Below are 17,710 nucleotides of genomic sequence, written 5' to 3' on the forward strand. Positions count from 1 at the left end.
ATCACAGCACCAACAATCATAAATAATTGTAAAATTGTCAATGTTTGTAACACAAAATGTGATAGTGTGTCATCCCTAGTTTTGTGTATACAACATATACAACAACCTGAAGGTCTAGTGTGTCAGTACAGTACATTGTATTTCAGAATGAGGTTACAAGATTTATAACCTGGCTCTTTCTTCAGAGATTAAATAAACAATTTGTGTTATGTTGATCAAAGCATGGGGCATACAGCACGTCAATCATTTAAACACAAGACAAAATGTGTTCTATCCTCAAATTGTGATGAATTCAGCATTTGGAAAACATCTGGGCTTACAACAAAATGCAACCAAGCTTCTTTTCATGTTGGAAGACCATTTTGTCTGCTCGGTGGGAGGTAAAAATGTCTTTAGTGGTTGTTGAACAGAAAATGTCATTTATAAGCTGTTTACACTGGGGCATTAAAGGACTCAAATTAACCGTATTGGGAAGTTCAGCTGCTTGTACTGAACCAACCACAGCAGATCAGTGTTCGGCTGCTCGGGCTTATGATTTTACTTCACACTTCAAAGTTATAATTAAAGCATACAAAAAAATATGTACAGGATGATATATTATACAGTACTCCTCAATTATTGCAGTCTCTAACAGAGTAGCTGACCGAATAATTGTACACGTTATAAAATATGTCAACAAAAATGATAATAAAAATGCATTTGTCCTTCGATGGTAAAGACCACTGGTTAAATTTAGCCCCTGCATCCCAGATATTTTTGACTGGGCGTTTCAAAGGGATTCACATCTATTTGTAACCCGCAGCTTCTGCTTTACTCCGCCTGATCGGGCTCCGCATCCATGCAGGTCTCCCACGGATTGCGGGGCATTTGGGGCATGGAGAGGATGAGGAGGGCGAAGCCGGTGAGGAAGAGGAGGACGAAGCCCGAGCAGGCGCAGGCGAAGGACCAGCCGTAGTGGTACTCCATCCAAATGGTCTCCTCGCTCTCGATCATGCGCTTGACCGACTGTCGCATCACCTCCAGCGAGATGAACGCACAGAGCCCTGGGGAGAAACGCAACACATGGAGACGTGTGATCACCTGCAGCATGTACGCAGAGGTGGGTAGTACTCGGTTACATGCACTGAAGTAACTTTTGCTGATGCCATCCAAAAATGGTAGTTTTCTGTCCCTATACTTTTACCTCTACTTGAGTAATATATTGTTTGAAGTAATAATGCTCTTATTTGAATAAAAGTGCTGGTTATTTTTCCCACTGTGAGAGGGCAAATTCTTTAGCGACAAAACCTTTATGTTGACAATGTTAAATGATGCGAACATTTGTCACACCTTCAGATATGATTTGGAAATGCAACAATCTGTGCAATATTTACCTTTTTGTTTGTCCATTTGTATGAACACATTGTCATATTTTAAATCAGTGTCATCTCCAAACTCTTACTCAATACTCAAGTAGTTGCTTCTCCAGATACTGTACTTTTATACTTTTACTTGAGTCATTATTTGGGTCGCTATTTTTTCCTTCTACATCATTATTACAACTTTAAAGAAATCTTACTCTTACTTGACAAAATTGTTTTACTCTACCCACCTCTTCTCTGCCTATTATTGTGTCTTGTTGTGTCCTTAAGCAAGACACTTCACCCACCGTTTCTTCAGCGTCTATTGGTTGATAAATGTAGTATGTGTGTATTTTTATTGTTATTGTTGTTGTTGTTTTGTGCTGCTGCAGGACAGTGGATGAAAATGAGTTGGTATACAACCGCCTGTCCAAGGCTTATACTCATTTATGCCGTGTAGATGATTAGATTAAATTAGTTTGTTTGGAAATTGATAGATAAATATAGCCGCCATGTACAAGTGCAACGACATATCAGTTGTGCACACGATCACCGTCCTCTTACCCGCGAATGCAAAGAACATGCCGGCAGGTTTGAGGAGGTAGTCCCGCTTTTTTGCTCCGGTGCACGAGCAGAGCAGAGCCAGAGAGCCCAAGATCATGAAGCCCAGACTGAAGATGGAAATGGCAGCAGCCGAGATGTTGTACTCTGGGGGGAACAAAAGCAGGAATTCATATTTTAGAGACGCACACAGAAAGAATGTGCCAGTCTACACCAAAGCACTATATCTTGGAATGATAAAGTTATGCAGAAGAATCGTATTGAACCTCGGGGGCTTTTATCTTTTATCTCTCTGTCTTCTAAACCAGGGGTGTCCAGACTTTTTCGCATTGAGAGCGGCATATTGAGATATACACGTACCGGATGGACATAGACTGGTTTTAAAGTTCAGTCTCAGAACCTCGAGATCAAGTCTGTCGCCTGCTAAAATGTTAAAATGAAGGTCATAATAGTAAAGGAGTTTAAACTTGCTGTAAAACTACTTCTTGGGATAATGTGGGCCGATACACCAAGAAGTCTGAGGGCAGAAAAATGTGTTTAGGGGCCGTATTTGGACGGCCTTGTTCTAAATTGGAAAGTTAAATGGTAACTAAAAGCTTTAGTTCAGTGTTAAATTGCAACCTATCAAAATTCAGTCAACCGTATATTTGGGATCGAGTCTGGAAACGTGACACGGTTCATACTTTTGGAGCCTGTGGTGCCAGTTCCATAAAAGTATTACAGCTGAATTGGAGAGTGAGAGAGAGAGAGCTGTGAACTGGTGCTGGAGGAGAAACAGGGAGAGCTTGTGTACAGAGATACTGCAATGTAGAGAGCACCTACAACGTTTATATGAAACTGTCCACTTCAATGACACGGACACACCATAAATAAATCGTTCCAGCTAGAGTTACATCATCATTCTTTTGTAATTATGTTCTCGGTAATTTATTTTGTAAAATGCACTTTGGTGTCCTGGCTTATTCATTCAATAATGACTTTTATATTTTTGGAAATAATGAGTACTGCTGGATTATTAACACCCTCAGTGGTGGAAGGAGAAAGGCAAGGCACGTTTATTTGTAGAACACAAGGCAATTCAAAGTGCTTCACACAACAGGAAAAAATAAAAGATAAAATCGCAGAGACAGTATTGGCCTCTTTTATGTACTGCAAAAAACAAAAGAGTGCAAAGAAAATCCTTTCAGTCATATGCACAGCTAAACAAAACTTTAGCTTAGATTTGAACATTGTCAGAGTAGAAGCCTGTCTCACATCTTCAGGAAGACTGTTCCAGATTTTAGCTGCAAAAAACTGAAACGCAGATTCCCCATGTTTAGTCCTGACTCTGGCACCAGCAGGAGGCCGGTCCATGTTTAGTCCTGACTCTGGCACCAGCAGGAGGCCGGTCCATGTTTAGTCCTGACTCTGGCACCAGCAGGAGGCCGGTCCATGTTTAGTCCTGACTCTGGCACCAGCAGGAGGCCGGTCCATGTTTAGTCCTGGGCTCTGGGCACCAGCAGGAGGCTGGTCCATGTTTAGTCCTGACTCTGGCACCAGCAGGAGGCTGGTCCATGTTTAGTCCTGACTCTGGCACCAGCAGGAGGCCGGTCCATGTTTAGTCCTGACTCTGGCACCAGCAGGAGGCCGGTCCATGAGGTCCTCAGAGTCCGAGATGGTTCATATGGCACTAACATGTCCAAGATGTACTTTTGTGCTAGGCCATGGAGAGACTTGTACACAAGCAGAGCTGCTTTAAAGTCTATTCTCTGAGCCACAGGAGCCAGTGCAGAGACCTGAGAACAGGACTAATGTGATCGTACTTCCTGGTTCTAGTACTACACATAATAGATTTTGTTACTTAAGAACAGATACATGCCCTTTTTTATTTTATTGGTTGTTTTATCATTGTTCATTGTTTTATGTTGCACTGAATCACCAAAGTAAGTTCTTATGTTTGTGAAGTCTGTTCATTGGCAATGGAAATAAACTTTTTCTGATTCAAATTAGCACAACAAATCTACTTCAGTAAACGTTTTGAAGTACCAGCTGAAAAGTAAAAAGTAAAAGCATTTCACACTAATAATCACACTAATTAATAACTGGTGATTTTGATAAATGTTCGCTGATCTTTGGTCATCAGGAGCAACTCTTTTTTTCTTTAGATTTAGCATGAAATGGGAGAGAGGGAGGCATTCGGCAAATAGTCATCGAATCTATGTGGCAGCGGTAGCAATCACACATGTGCTACTGATCTCCAGGCAGATTCTCTACCACGTCTTAATTTGACTGAATAGAATGTAATTATTATTGTTTGCTCAAACCACAAAGAAAGTACTTTTTACTTCAGCCAAGTTAAAAAATGTAGTGGCGTGAAAGTACAGACACTACTTCAAGTTTAGTGGAGTGACCTTAAAGCTAAAAGTATGCCATCTTGGTTGTCCTCTTGCACGTGCACAAGAGTAAACATACAGCCTGCTTATTCAACCATATTCACCATTATAACACAGGCAAATGGAGCAAGCGTGAATCATAGCTGGAAGCGTCAGCTCTGGCCGACAGCGCACCTCCAGTAGGCTTTTCATTTACTCGGTTACTCTGAGAAACAGGGGGAGGGGCCCAATGAATGCTGGTATTAAGAAGTGAGGCTGTGGAGGTGTGATCGTATGTGACACTCTTCCACACGTATGTAGGGTTCAAACAACACGCTGAGACTGAACAGGGTCACAGACTGGAGGATGGAAGCGATGGGGGTGTTAAACAGGATAATGTAATGCTGCCTTATAGTGTGTGCTTTAAATAATGAAGAGAATATAGGAATGTGAACTTTGACCCCGCACAATGAGCTGCGAGACGTGTGTAGGGATATGCGTGTTTAATTTATTCTTTTATTCTTTTTTCTTGGTTCCAGGACAGGATGTCGATCAGCCAACTATGGGCGACCTCTTTGAGACACAAAGCCGCAATAACAATACTTAGATAGGACACACTGTAAAAACAAATCAGTCGATGACGTTCATTTTTTAAGATAATACACAGGGTTGTTGTTCTTGAATAATTAAATGTGTATTTCCCTGTTTTGGACTGCATGTAAAATTACAGTAAAATGCAGTAATTAAATGTATGCAAAATTTTATAACCACAATTCATAGTTTCATATTTTATTGGCTAGAGATCAAAATGCATCTGCCAAAATATGTTGTGGGGCAAAGTCAAATTTATGTCCACAGTCAGTTTTCATACCCTTTAAAATACCTTGATCTTTTCCACTAAACGTCACTTCATATTATAGGCTCCTGCCTGGCTTTATGGCTTGATCAACGTCAAAACTACACAAACATGTCCACAAATCCTGCGTTTATATCAGTGCATACCTTTCTGTGTTTTGTACTCGAATATCTCTGCATCCTTTCCCGGAGTGAAGTGTCCGAAGTACGTGCAGTTCTCCTCTGGAAAACACAAAGAGATGGATTTATTACTACTTAAAAGTTCATTGTTTTCATTCGTTTACAAAGGAGCCATTAGCCCTTTGCTCTCCAACGACAAGGCTGTAGCACTTTGAATTTGAAGCACTACATAAAAGTGCACTTGTGTGACTGAGAGCGACTTGAGATGCACTCCAGATGATATTTATGTCAATCCACGGGTTTGAGAAACGCTGCCACAGAGAATAACTATTTCAAACAAATAGAGGCCTTCTATTTCAGGCATAAGGGGTCCTTCCTGATGTGAAGGATTTGACGTTGTCATAGCAATAGTGTAATTAAAATCAAAATATTATGTTATTTGAATGGGGAAGGAATATCTTTTGAATGGGAAAAAAGCCCTCAAGTTGTTGCCAGGACGCTGCAGTCCATAGTTCTGCTGTGTCACTGCCACAGTCAAACTGCTGTAAACTTCAGTCAGTCGAGGTGTGAAAAGGCCTGAGGATGTGAAAGACTATGTCATCAGAAATGTTGACAGTAATTGTTTCCTATGAATTGTTCCAAGACATAAAGGTTTGTAAAGTTCTCTAGTGTGTCATTCTTACCAACCATTTTTCTGTTTTCTACTTATTTATTCCTTATAGTATAAAACTGAGTTGAAGACAGAATTCTATGGTAGAATTTATTGGCAGATTGAAGATGTTTTGACCTGGTTTATGGTTAGTATGTTTGTAATAACTGGGCCTGTTCACCTGATTTTCCACAGTGGATTTGGTGCCATCTTTCAACCCCGAAAGGACTTTAAACCATGAGATTAATATTGCATGAGAGTGAAGCCGATCCCAAACAAATGATTAGCAAATTCAACAACGTTAGGATATTTCCTTTCAAAAATAATAAAGCAAATCTCCCATAGAGTTACAAATAGAGACAACATCAAATTCAAGAATGTGAGCTCAGCCTATCTAATGGATGTTATTGCGTTAAAGTGTGAATATGTCGTTACTATATTAGTTTTTCTTTGTTGCTTTGACCTTTGTTTAACATCTGACCACAAACAGTCCTTGAGAGTCCTGTAAAGTTGCTGCTCACATGAAGAATGTAACACGCTCGGTCCTTCACCGGCGCATGATCTGGACATCTCACAGTCTCCTGCATCTCCACAGCCTCACAGACGGGCGTTCATGTGGGAATGTGAGTTTATGCACATTTTCGTGTCTCACTTAGAGCTCAGTGACCCACGCTGTGCTTCTACATGTGTCTACTGTGTTTTACAAGAGCTGTCTTGTGTGTGTGGCTGCCAATATGAAGGATTTCCAAAATAAATATAATAGTTTTCTTCACTACTTTAGATTTATAACACATACAGAAGCTCAAAGTCTCTTCACATTTGAATACATTATTAAATATTTGCTAGTCGGCAGTGAAAGCTACTTCTGTATTCACCTTATTCCACCTCACCCACTTTTTCCTCTTTCTACTGCTATGTTTCTGCTCTGGATTTACACTCCTGTGTGGGTTAACACCAGGTCGGTCTTCACAGTCTCCTCCTGTTATTCTGTTTTAGTTGATTGAATGTTAAGTTATAGCACTTTTCATCAAAATAATGTTTATCACTGTACATAGATTTAGATGACGCGACAGGTTAAGACTTGTCTATTTGAAATGGTCTCCACCACAGCAGAGGAGTAGCTACTCAACAGGCAAAACAGGCAATTGCTTGGGACCCCTTGATCACCAGGGGCCCCCTGATCGCAGTCCTTGGGTTACCACAACAGGTTCATTACAGTAATTAAAAAGAATTGACAGGTCTTTCTATAGACTGTAGCTATACACTTTGACCACAGCAGATAAATGGCATCAGTGAGCCCAATTTCTTTGACATTCTGTTCTTAGTTGTGGGTTCAGCAACTGCAATAACTGTGGCATTATACTAATATTTATTCACGGCTTATAATTTTTAAAAAGTTCAAAGATAAAGGTGGGTGGAGTTTGTCTGGAAAGACCCTTGTGATGTTTCGAATGGGGCCCCAAGACACCCTTGCAATGCCACTGCACCACAGTCTATTTTGTCTCCTAATTTTATGGCCAGTATTAAGTGATATTATAGCTATAGAATAACTGTTAGCTTGACAACAGTTGTGGGCATGACAGTTGTGACCCCTGAAGCTAAGACTATAGCTGTACAGCCTGTGCTCTGTAAAACAGGGAACTATGGCCTCTGGCCTGGTGCACATTAGGCTTCTGGTCCCAGCTTTCTGCTCTGTGCACTGCATGTTGTGCCATGGAATACTTATATGGAATAATTGGAGGAGTCAGTGTTGTTTGTGGGAGTTGTAATTTAGTAAGCGCCTCTGGGGGAAAAGTTTGCGTGAACAGAGAGCCCCAGAAGTATGTCTGATGTTTGCACACGGCTCTGTCACTCAAAACTACACCGGACTTCAACATTTGACTCTAAGACAGCTGAGTATTTACACCACTTGTATTTATAACTAAAGCAACTGCTTTCAGCTCACTGGTAATAAAATTGGAAGTTTCCCATATTGGTATATTGTGACGCGAGTGTGTCTTGTGTCTTAGCAGGATTCTATTGGCCACAAATGTGTGCCTGCATTATGAGTAGCACAATGCTTTCAGATACTACGTCTCAGCGTATCATATTTTCCACTTGGTCCGGATTCTCCTTGTGTTTAGGACCTGCTTTATATTGAAGGTTGACACAAGTTGGCGGGCCTGTGGTTTGAATAAACATTAACGGGTGTCTCCAAATAAAGGAATTGTCCAAGGACACTGAGGAACCTAAGTGGATTTTCACTTCAAGCATCTAAGACCGTTTAAAACAAGAACACTATGACATACTTTTTAAAGCTCTTAAACCTCTGTGATGAACTGTCGGACCACAATAACCATCAGTCGGTTCAGTCCCACCACAGCCAAATAAAGCCCAAGGAAAGCTTCGTGATCAGAACTTATCTCACACTACATTTGGCTGCGTTCTCTTCATGCCGACGTGGGCTGGGGCCAATTCTGCATACTCGGCACATGTCTGCCACACCCAGACAAATGAGTTAGAGTTAGAGTTACTAGCCCAGCTGCCCTGGGAACAGCTGTCGACAGGCCGGATTCCCCATAGTCTAACAGCATCTATGGAGCCATTCTCTCCTTCAGACAAGTGGAAGCACCTTATTTACTCTTAGCAACACTCTAAAATCCTTTCAGGCCACCTCCGTCGACAATGTTGCTTGACAGTTGACGACATGACCATCAGGTTCTTTGCAGATCAGGCCTCTCATGTTCAAGTGTCTGGATGAAACACTTCTCAGCATTTAATTTCTCTGTGCTTACATGCTCATGTCAGGTTTGTATTCTCATGTTGTGCGGTATGAATCTGAGCCTTAGATAGACCGATAAGCATCCTCTGATAAGATTCTTTACCCTTTCACCAGTGAAGCCAATCTGCTGTCAGAGAGTACTTTTAGCTTCTCAGAGGCTGTAGCAATCATTGCATTAAGATTTAAGACTGAATCTTAGGTGAACATTTTCATTATTGTGTGAGTTATTGTTTGTGTATCCAATTATGCAGGACAAACACGTACAGACAGATACTGAGTCACAATGACCTCACATAAGCACCAGTTCACTTGTAAGAACCAGCCCCTGACCAGCCCAGACAAACCCACAATGTCCATGGTGTGTTTACAGAGCAGCCGACATGTAAAGCCATTTTTAATACCAATGTCGACATGTAAAGCAATTTTTAATACCAATGTCTTTATCTTTTGTTATGTTTAGTGATGTTTAGGTTTTGGGCCTTTGAAGACACAGTTCATGCAAATGCAATTGGAAGAGAAATTTACAACAAACAATAACAATTCTTGCATATAAAAATGTTCATTGGAATAACACATTGTCTGTCTGACAGTGTTTGAGTTCGTAGCCCAAAACAGACAGTGATAAGCAGGGCATCGTGTAAATGAAAATACCTGGCAGACATGTATGTAACATAAGCCTAGTCTGCCTTTGTGCTAATATTAGAATGATGATGATCACATTTTTGCAGCAACATCATCACAATAACCAAGAGATTTGTCCTATTTTGTCATCTTTAACCATAAATAGCAAAGCCACCGCAGTTTATAAAGCAGAAGTTAAAATCTAAAACTCAAGCACCATGTTGTCTGGTTTTAAATAGTGTTTCAGCAGCTGTAGGAAGTATCTTACCCCCAGGCAGGCTGATGGGTCCACAGGCCTTCCCCTCCTGGAAGATATCCTGGCTAATGTACACATGCTTCTTACAGAGTCTCCAGAGGCCAAAGTGGGCCGCCTCACAAGTGGTGTTGGCCGCCTCCACTCTGGGACTGAGCACAGCCCAGTAGTCCGTCACCACCGCCGTGAACATGCACGCCATGCCCACCATCAGGATGAAGATGGCGATCCTGATCTTAGTGCGCTTGTGCATGGTTTTGAATCCTCAACTCAATTTTCTGTGAGAAATAAAATATGGATTCCCTGTGAATGTGTCCTCAGCAGCTGAAGCAGGTTTAACAAAAACAGTCTTCTGTGGTGAGTGTCCTCAGCGTTGAATGTGTGCCTGTAGTTCAGAGGAAAGAAGCCACACTGCTGTGTCCTACTTTTAAGTCCTCACTCACACAGGGTGCTGGTTTAGAAGTACAGCTGTTGACTTAGATCAGGAAAGTTGATGACCAAACCAACTGTCATGGTGGGAAATGGGCGTGTTCAAGTTCTGCTAGGTGATTTTAAAAGGGGTGCTATAAATGTAAGTCATGAGTCAAGCTGGCCAGGCCCAGCACTGATCCAGTTACATCGGGCGGGAGCCTGTAATGTGCCATAAGTGCACTCATATAAACAGTGTCACATCAGAAACAATTTTGGCCCAAGTAGACTTCCGTAGTGGCTGGGGTTTGGATAACATAATCCAGTGATCCCAGGGTAGATTAGACATGTATAAAGTGCATGTGGCTCCCAAACAACAATGTCATGTTATTAATACAGTACATGTATTGTCCAAAGATAGCCACAATGTCAAGAAAGAGACCAATCCGTATGTATAAACAATGTAAAACAAGCAGTGGCTTGAGAAAGTATTTGTACCACCTTTTACAATTCTATCTATTCTAACACATGAATATGTTTTGTTTAAAACCATTCCATTATATCTCTGGCTTTATGTTTACGGTCATTGTTCTATTTGAATGTGAACCCTGTCTCAAGTCTTTTGCACACGCAGGTTTTCTTCCTAGACTGCTCTATACTTGGCTTCATCCATCTTCCCATTAACTCTGAGCAGCTTCTCTGTCTCTGCTGAAGAAAAGCCGCCCCACAGCATGAAGCTTCACCTTCATGTTTGACAGTGAGGATGGTGTGATCAGGGTCATGTGCCATGTTAGTTTTCCACCAAACACAGTATTTTGCTTTTAGGCCAAAAAGTTCAGTTTTGGTCTCGTCACACAAGAGCTGTTTCCCCCACATGCTTCTGTCCAACTGTAAACAGGACTTCTTATGGCTGTTTTTCAACAATGGCTTCCTCTTGTCACTCTTCCATAAAGGACAGATTTGTGTAGTGCACAACTAATAGTTGTCCTGTGGACAGATTGTCCACCTGAGCTGTGGATCTCTGCACCTCTAAACATAAGATAAGATAAGATAATCCTTTAATGTCTACACAAGGGGAAATTTCGTTGTTACAACGCAATAGAACAGGAGGAAAGGACAGATTATAGTAAGTTTCGAAAACACACTCTTAATAGAACAAAACATAAAACTCTTATTAACAAAAACTCCTCTCCTATCTTAATAGGGAATGGAGGGAGAAGAAAATAAAATAGATAAATAAAATAAAAAGATAAAGATAAAAATAAAAATAAGATAACAATAAAATAATGATAATAAAATAAAATAAAGTAAAGTAGAAATAGCTAGCATGAGACTAAATAATACTAATAGTAAGTAAGTAAACAAAATAAAACACTCTTATTTACATCAGTTGTATGCACATGAATATGGTCTAAATAGCTTGTGAGTACGACAGTAATTGCACATGAATATGACGGTATTGCACATGGTTAAATCAGTATTGCACATGTTCAGGGCTAGCAGTGTTTGTTGTAGAGTCTGACAGCAGCAGGAAGGAAAGACCTACGGAACCTTTCCTTCACACAGCGAGGGTGGATCAGTCTCTCACTGAAGCTGCTCTCCAGAGTGGACAGAGTGTCCTGCAGGGGGCGACACTCATGGTCCAGCATAGATGTGAATCTAGCCAGGACCCTTCTGTCCCCCACCTCCTGCACCGAGTCCAGAGCACAGCCCAGGACGGAGCTGGACATCTTGATGACTTTGTCCAGCCTCTTCCTCTCCCTCTCTGTGATGCTGCTGCTCCAGCAGGCCACACCGTACAGGAGGGCCGATGCCACCACAGAGTCGTAGAAGGTCTTCAGGAGTGGCCCTGTCACTCCAAAAGACCTGAGTCTCCTCAGGAGGTAGAGCCGACTCTGGCTCTTCCTGTACAGTGTGTCTGTGTTATGAGTCCAGTCCAGTTTGTGGTTCAGATGAACACCCAGGTACTTGTATGAGTCCACTCTCTCAATGTCCCGTCCCTGGATGTTCACTGGTGAGGGGGCAGTGGGGTGGTGTCTGCGGAAATCCACCACCATCTCCTTGGTCTTCCCCGCGTTGATGAGGAGGTGGTTCCGCTGACACCAGTCCACAAAGTCCTGCGCCAGTCCCCTGTACTCCGCATCATCGTCGACCGTGATGAGTCCGATGATGGCAGAGTCGTCAGCGAACTTCTGCAGGACACAGCTGTCCGTGTCATGTCTGAAGTCTGCAGTGTAGAGGGTGCCTCTTGGCTGCAGCTCTGCTCAGTGCTGTCCTTGTTCGGCCTGTACGTTTTGGTGAACGGTCATGTCTTGATGGGTTTGTCATTGTGCCATACTTTTTCTATTTACTTTTTATAATTTTAATTTTTTCAAAGTATTTTTTGGCCCGTAGACTTCATTACACAGCTGAGAGTGAAATGGGGATGAGAGAGAAGTCAGGACATGCACCAAACAGTCAGAGCTGGGACCCGAACCCACAACACGCAGAGCCCGGCATGTGCCCGACATGTGCCCGCCGCCCCAACCACTCGACCACCGTCCTAACAAAATGAGCAAACGTTCCAGGGGTATGAACACTTTTGCAAGACAACGTATATTTAAATGACATTTGACATGTTTGTCAACACATTTCACTAAAACGTACTTGCTTAAGTTATATGCCTTTTTTATAAGATTTTACTAAAAATAAATGTTGCTTATTTATTTCCCAGTTTGACCATTTTGGTGAAGTTTATAATGTTACTTCCTGGTTAGACATGAGCTGCAGATGTGAGAGGTAGAGGTAATTCCACAACTGTTACCTAGCAACCATATTATAAACAAGGGTTAAAATCAATATGAATTGACATAGTTATGATTTGATAAATAATAATACCTAATTACACCTTTATTTTGTTCAACTAATGTTTAAACAATTATTTTCTTCATATTCTACTTCATTCTTGACTTGTATAAAACTTTGATAACTATCTACCACAGGCAGTATTCCACAAAAAAACATAAAAAATAGAAAAAACATGAATATATACATGTATACACTTTAAGTGAATTTTACAATTTGAGAAATTACAGACATTTGGTTCTTCAGAGTTGCCAAAAACAAGATGCTAGAGAATTCACAGAAATATATCTGTTTAATTTATTTTATACCTTTAGCTTGAAAAAATATATTGCAACAGTAAACTGTATAATTTACATGTAAAACTATCTGTTTCAATATCTTTATTGTTTGTAATATAAATGTATTCTTACTCTACTTACAATAACTACTTTCCTAAACATGTATTGTAAAATGCAATGAATGAAAGAACCCCTTGAAAAAGTGCTTACAATTCAAAGTAAACCCCAACAGGTGTGACAAGCCCTCTCCAATAAAATACTGTGGAGCTTCTCTGTTTTCATGCATCTTTTTAAAGCTTTAAGCCCGGGCACACTTCAGTGTCTTCAAGTGCTGACCCACTTCCCCTTGGGTGAGCTCAGGACAAGTGAAAGTCACAAAGTGCTCAGTGCAACATGAGAAATAATTCTGTAATGAAAACGAAAGCATGGTTAAGTGTACTTAGATGTAAGTGTATAGATATATGCAAGCACAAGCAGACACTTGAACAACTCTGCTGCTAGGCCAAAATAACTTTTACAGCATGAAATTCAGATTGCATTGGATTAAAGTTCATTACAATTTAGGAGGAGGTGCTCCTGGTCCACACACCTCACCTCAATCCAAATGTTTCAAGAATGGCTAAAGGAAGTTTTGTTACTGACATTTATATTGTGACTTTGGGATGGCATTTTGATTCCCAAAGTGGAGTCCCAGATGCATTGGTCCGTGACAAAGCTGATTGTCTATAACGATTTTGTGGATCTTTATTAAGTGTCCAAACTTTGGCCTAAAATAGCAGCATCCACATATTGGCCTCTCCAGGACAATAACCTCTGACCTCTCATCAGTCCTATTGACCTTTGACCTTTCTTACAGATATAAATAACCACACTCATGGGAGTTAGTCTGTCTCCATTGAGACGAGCCAATCCCGGGGACTAATGGTGTGAGCAAACCTTTAACCACTAAGGCACTGATTGACTCTGATGAGACCACTTTCTGTAAACACATTTGAAATCACAGGTGTTGATGTTTAATATACATTTATTTGGTACTTTTACTTTTTAAATGTATGTTTTCAGAAAATAGAATTGCATAAACAAATAGGGAATGCAGTATTTAATAGAAATATTTATGATATATATCATATTGAATGGTATTTATTAACATACTGAAATGTCACGGTCATGCATGCTAACTAATGTAGTGTAGAGACATTTAGAGTGAATGCCATGAACAAATAAAACAACTACAGGGATAATGTTATTGCACTGATTTTTCATGGATGCCAAATTCCAACTGCTATTTTTAAAACATTTCATCTTTAAGTTAATTTTCACAGATTTTGTTTTTCAATCTGGTAAACATAATGCAACACACTGAGCAGCAGCTGCCACCACATATTTTCTCACTACAAGATATGAAAGTGTAATTAGCAGCAAATCTTCTGACAAAAGACACCGTTGTTCAAAAACACTGTGCGAAAACAACAATGGGAATATAATAACTTACACAGGACAGTCTTTGTGTACATTTAACCACAGTTTTCACATCAAAGGCGTAATTATATATATTATTTTTTGTGATTCACCATGAACAATAAAACACAGACAACCATAAAGGACATTTGAAGCGGCAGTTGAATCTTGTTTTAGACTCAGGTTTTCCAGCACAGTGAGACACGCGGTGGAAATAATTGATCAAATGCACACACAGCATTTAGCTTCCACTGAACATCAACATTAATGCAATGGCCTGTGACTCTGCACGGTAAATGTCTGAGCGTAGCATGATGATACACAACAAAGTACTATGCAAAGCTTTCAAGGGAATAAATGACATGCTTTGTGTACATTTCTACTAGAAATGTTGTTAGCATATCATCAATATTTCTTGGATAACTTAAAAAGACCTCTTGAGGTTTTGTGATTGTGTTCATTGCAGCTGATTATGGATGGAAGGGCATCTGGGCGCTTCTGGGGAAAGTGACAGCTGTTGGCAAGGTAACATAACTATCTTGTCTTAAAAAAAAGAACAAACAAAAGTATATTGGGCTTTTGTGTTGCATCGTCAATTACTAAAATATATGACAACAAAACGGGTTGTATGTTTCAAATGATGTGTAATTAACATGTAATTAACATGTAATCATAAAGTTAGTTACCATACATTGTTTAGAGGGAAATGGACTTGTGAACTAGTTTATCTTGTCTCCGATTTTTAATTTTTTGTGCAAAATATCAGACTCCAGATTCCTTCACCAAGCGACCAAAGCAGAGCCAAAATAAGACGGCGTTACATTATTTTATCCACTGCAGTGAGTTTTAGGTACTAACAAGCATGTTGGATGCCTCAGCGGCCACATGGAAACCCTGCCATTTGCCTGTCAATTACCGGGCGAGACATTTCACCGGTGCACAACAGGCCGGGGACACTGGGCTTTATTGTGGATGAAAATATCAGCACGGGTCCCAGGCTTTCACATTCAAATGGCTTAACTGCCCATACAGACAGCAATGGGCCAAACTTTAGGCTGTTATTAACAAAGAGCTTTTTTGCTTCCTAAACTTGGGTGTTTTCTCATTTGGAGTCACGGTGAATTTGTTGGTCTTTACGCTGGATGCCCCACAGCTATTAATGTCTTTTAAACCTGCATTCAGCCAAAAGCCAGCTGGTTATTTATTTGCGGCTTATGTATAAATTGTGTTTCTTTTTTGACAGCATATTTACAAATGCTGCATTGCTCCAGAGCCCTGTTTCCATCCAGGAGTGTTTCGTTAGACAAACTGTTGTCGCATGCACGGGCAAAGCTTGGTCACGGACCTGGAGTTAGAGTCCAGGTCTGGCTACACTGTTGTACTGGTTACCATTGTAAACAGCTTTATTATCACTACGCCATTTCAGGTTCAAACAATGTCAAGAACAGTATGGCCATATCACAGTTATTTTTTTGTCAAGATGGGTTTCTGTCTCAACCACAAGCATTTATATGGCAGTTTAGAGCAAATATACTGAAAATTCTCTTTTTGATGGATGGCCCAGAATGTCAGCTGGACGAGGCCCACGACCCTGAGCTAGACTCTATGTCGAGTTTAAATGCCTGTGGCAACAAAGTGATTCACAAACTGACAACCAAATTAAACCAATCTGCTGCAGCTAAAAATATTCATGTGGAAATAGCACTGCAGATACAGGTCCAGTCGAGCATGATGCCACAGAATGAGTAATGTCCACTAGATCTCACAGACTTCAGGTCAATCAGTCTCAAAATGTTTCACATAAATCCTCTGTAACTAGTGCGAAGCATTGAGAGGCCCTGCTCCAGACAGATGTCCTCAGCAGCCACGAAGGATGGATCACATAAAGAGGACAAACTTCATCACCACAACCTGCCATTGGTCAGTCGCATCTCTTCAAAGACAGCACCAAATGTTTCGAAACAACATGAGTCACTGAGCTGCTTCATGATGTGAGAGAGTAGAAAACAGGAGGAATTATAATACCACTTTATTAAATGCAGAAAATATTAAATCAGACCACTGGTGTAAACCACGTCTCGACCATTAAAGAAAAGTTTGACCATGAAAACAAAAACAAATGAAAGTGCTAATCCTCAAGCATTTTAACAACATACAGATTCTGTCAGTAAAATAAACAATACAAAGCATTTTATTTGAATACCTTGGGTTTTTTGCACTGAATAGATACTTTGAGTATGATGTGAACATAATAAATACAAAGTGTAAACATTGCATCATTATAAACATCTGTATTTTTCTAAGCCACCATCAGGCAAAGGCCTAACTTTGAACACAAAAGCAATGAACACACAAAAAAACATCGAATTAACAGCCACATAGAGTTCTCGCCTTTGTTTTCCACTAACGGTGACAGTCTGGCAAACATTAAATAACATTAAATAAGTGTCTATAAGTGGAGTGATTGGCTTGTTGTTCACCCCTGAGTGTACCACATACTCTCTGTTTTTACAGATAGAAAATGTCCCATTGTGCCAGTCTCAAACAGAACAGACTGACAGTCACACTCATATAGTGCTACACAAACGGCAGGTGAGGAGGTTTAAGACGATCAGAGGTGAAGGACTTAGCACCACTTAGAAGAAGTTCAACAATAACAAAATCACAGTCACTCACTTTTACTTTATATAAAACCCTTGTTGCTCTGAAGAAAACACTGGTACAATATTGTGTGCGCGCGCGCGTGTGTGTGTGTGTGTGTGTGCATGTGTGTGTGTGTGTGTGTGTGTGTGTGTGAGTGTGTGTGTGTGTGTGTGTGTGAGTGTGTGTGTGCGCGCGCGTGTGCATGTGCGTATGTGTATGTGTGTGTGTGTACTATAATACGTGTATTTTTGTTAAATGAGTGCACCTACAGTGTAGTACTTACTAAACTTAGTGTCTTTTCTTTTTAATCCGCGGCACACTTTTGTGGTTGAAAAAGGACTGCGACACACCAGCACTAAAACAAGAAACAACAAACCTAGAGAAAAAAATAACGTCTGTGTCACTGTTCGGCACCAGGGATTTTGTGCTTATTTTTGTGTACTTTAACTTTTAGAAGGTTGCACTCCAAAATGGAAAATTATTACATCAAACGATTGTACGAATCTGTTAATGCAAATTAGATTTTGTTTGGTCAAGGCACACTAGTGTTTCCCAGCCAACAAGTTAA

General features: G+C 40.5%; 1 protein-coding gene across 1 annotated transcript; it reads right to left on the bottom strand.

Annotated features, from left to right (window-relative positions):
• Positions 1–529: 529 nt before the first annotated feature.
• LOC140377769 (voltage-dependent calcium channel gamma-1 subunit-like) lies at positions 530–9,974 on the bottom strand. The gene is made up of 4 exons (XM_072463321.1): positions 9,527–9,974; positions 5,255–5,329; positions 1,905–2,048; positions 530–1,043 (listed from the first exon to the last, which is right to left on the bottom strand). Exons 1-4 carry the CDS (start codon positions 9,762–9,764, stop codon positions 811–813), a joined length of 690 nt encoding a protein of 229 aa, XP_072319422.1. The 5' UTR covers positions 9,765–9,974; the 3' UTR covers positions 530–810.
• Positions 9,975–17,710: the final 7,736 nt, after the last annotated feature.

The sequence above is a fragment of the Eucyclogobius newberryi genome, unplaced genomic scaffold (genome assembly GCF_026437365.1).
Source record: "Eucyclogobius newberryi isolate DKJ021-1_F unplaced genomic scaffold, fEucNew1.0.hap1 SCAF_4, whole genome shotgun sequence".
In the NCBI taxonomy this organism is placed as follows: Eukaryota; Metazoa; Chordata; class Actinopteri; order Gobiiformes; family Gobiidae; genus Eucyclogobius; species Eucyclogobius newberryi.

Coding starts and splice junctions, on each gene's coding strand:
- LOC140377769 (XM_072463321.1), bottom strand. CDS start 9,764: ATGCACAAGCGCACTAAGATCAGGATCGCCATCTTCATCCTGATGGTG. Junction 5,330..9,526: donor ACCCATCAGCCTGCCTGGGG/GTAAGATACTTC, acceptor TGTGTTTTCCAG/AGGAGAACTGCACGTACTTC. Junction 2,049..5,254: donor CGAGTACAAAACACAGAAAG/GTATGCACTGAT, acceptor TGTTCCCCCCAG/AGTACAACATCTCGGCTGCT.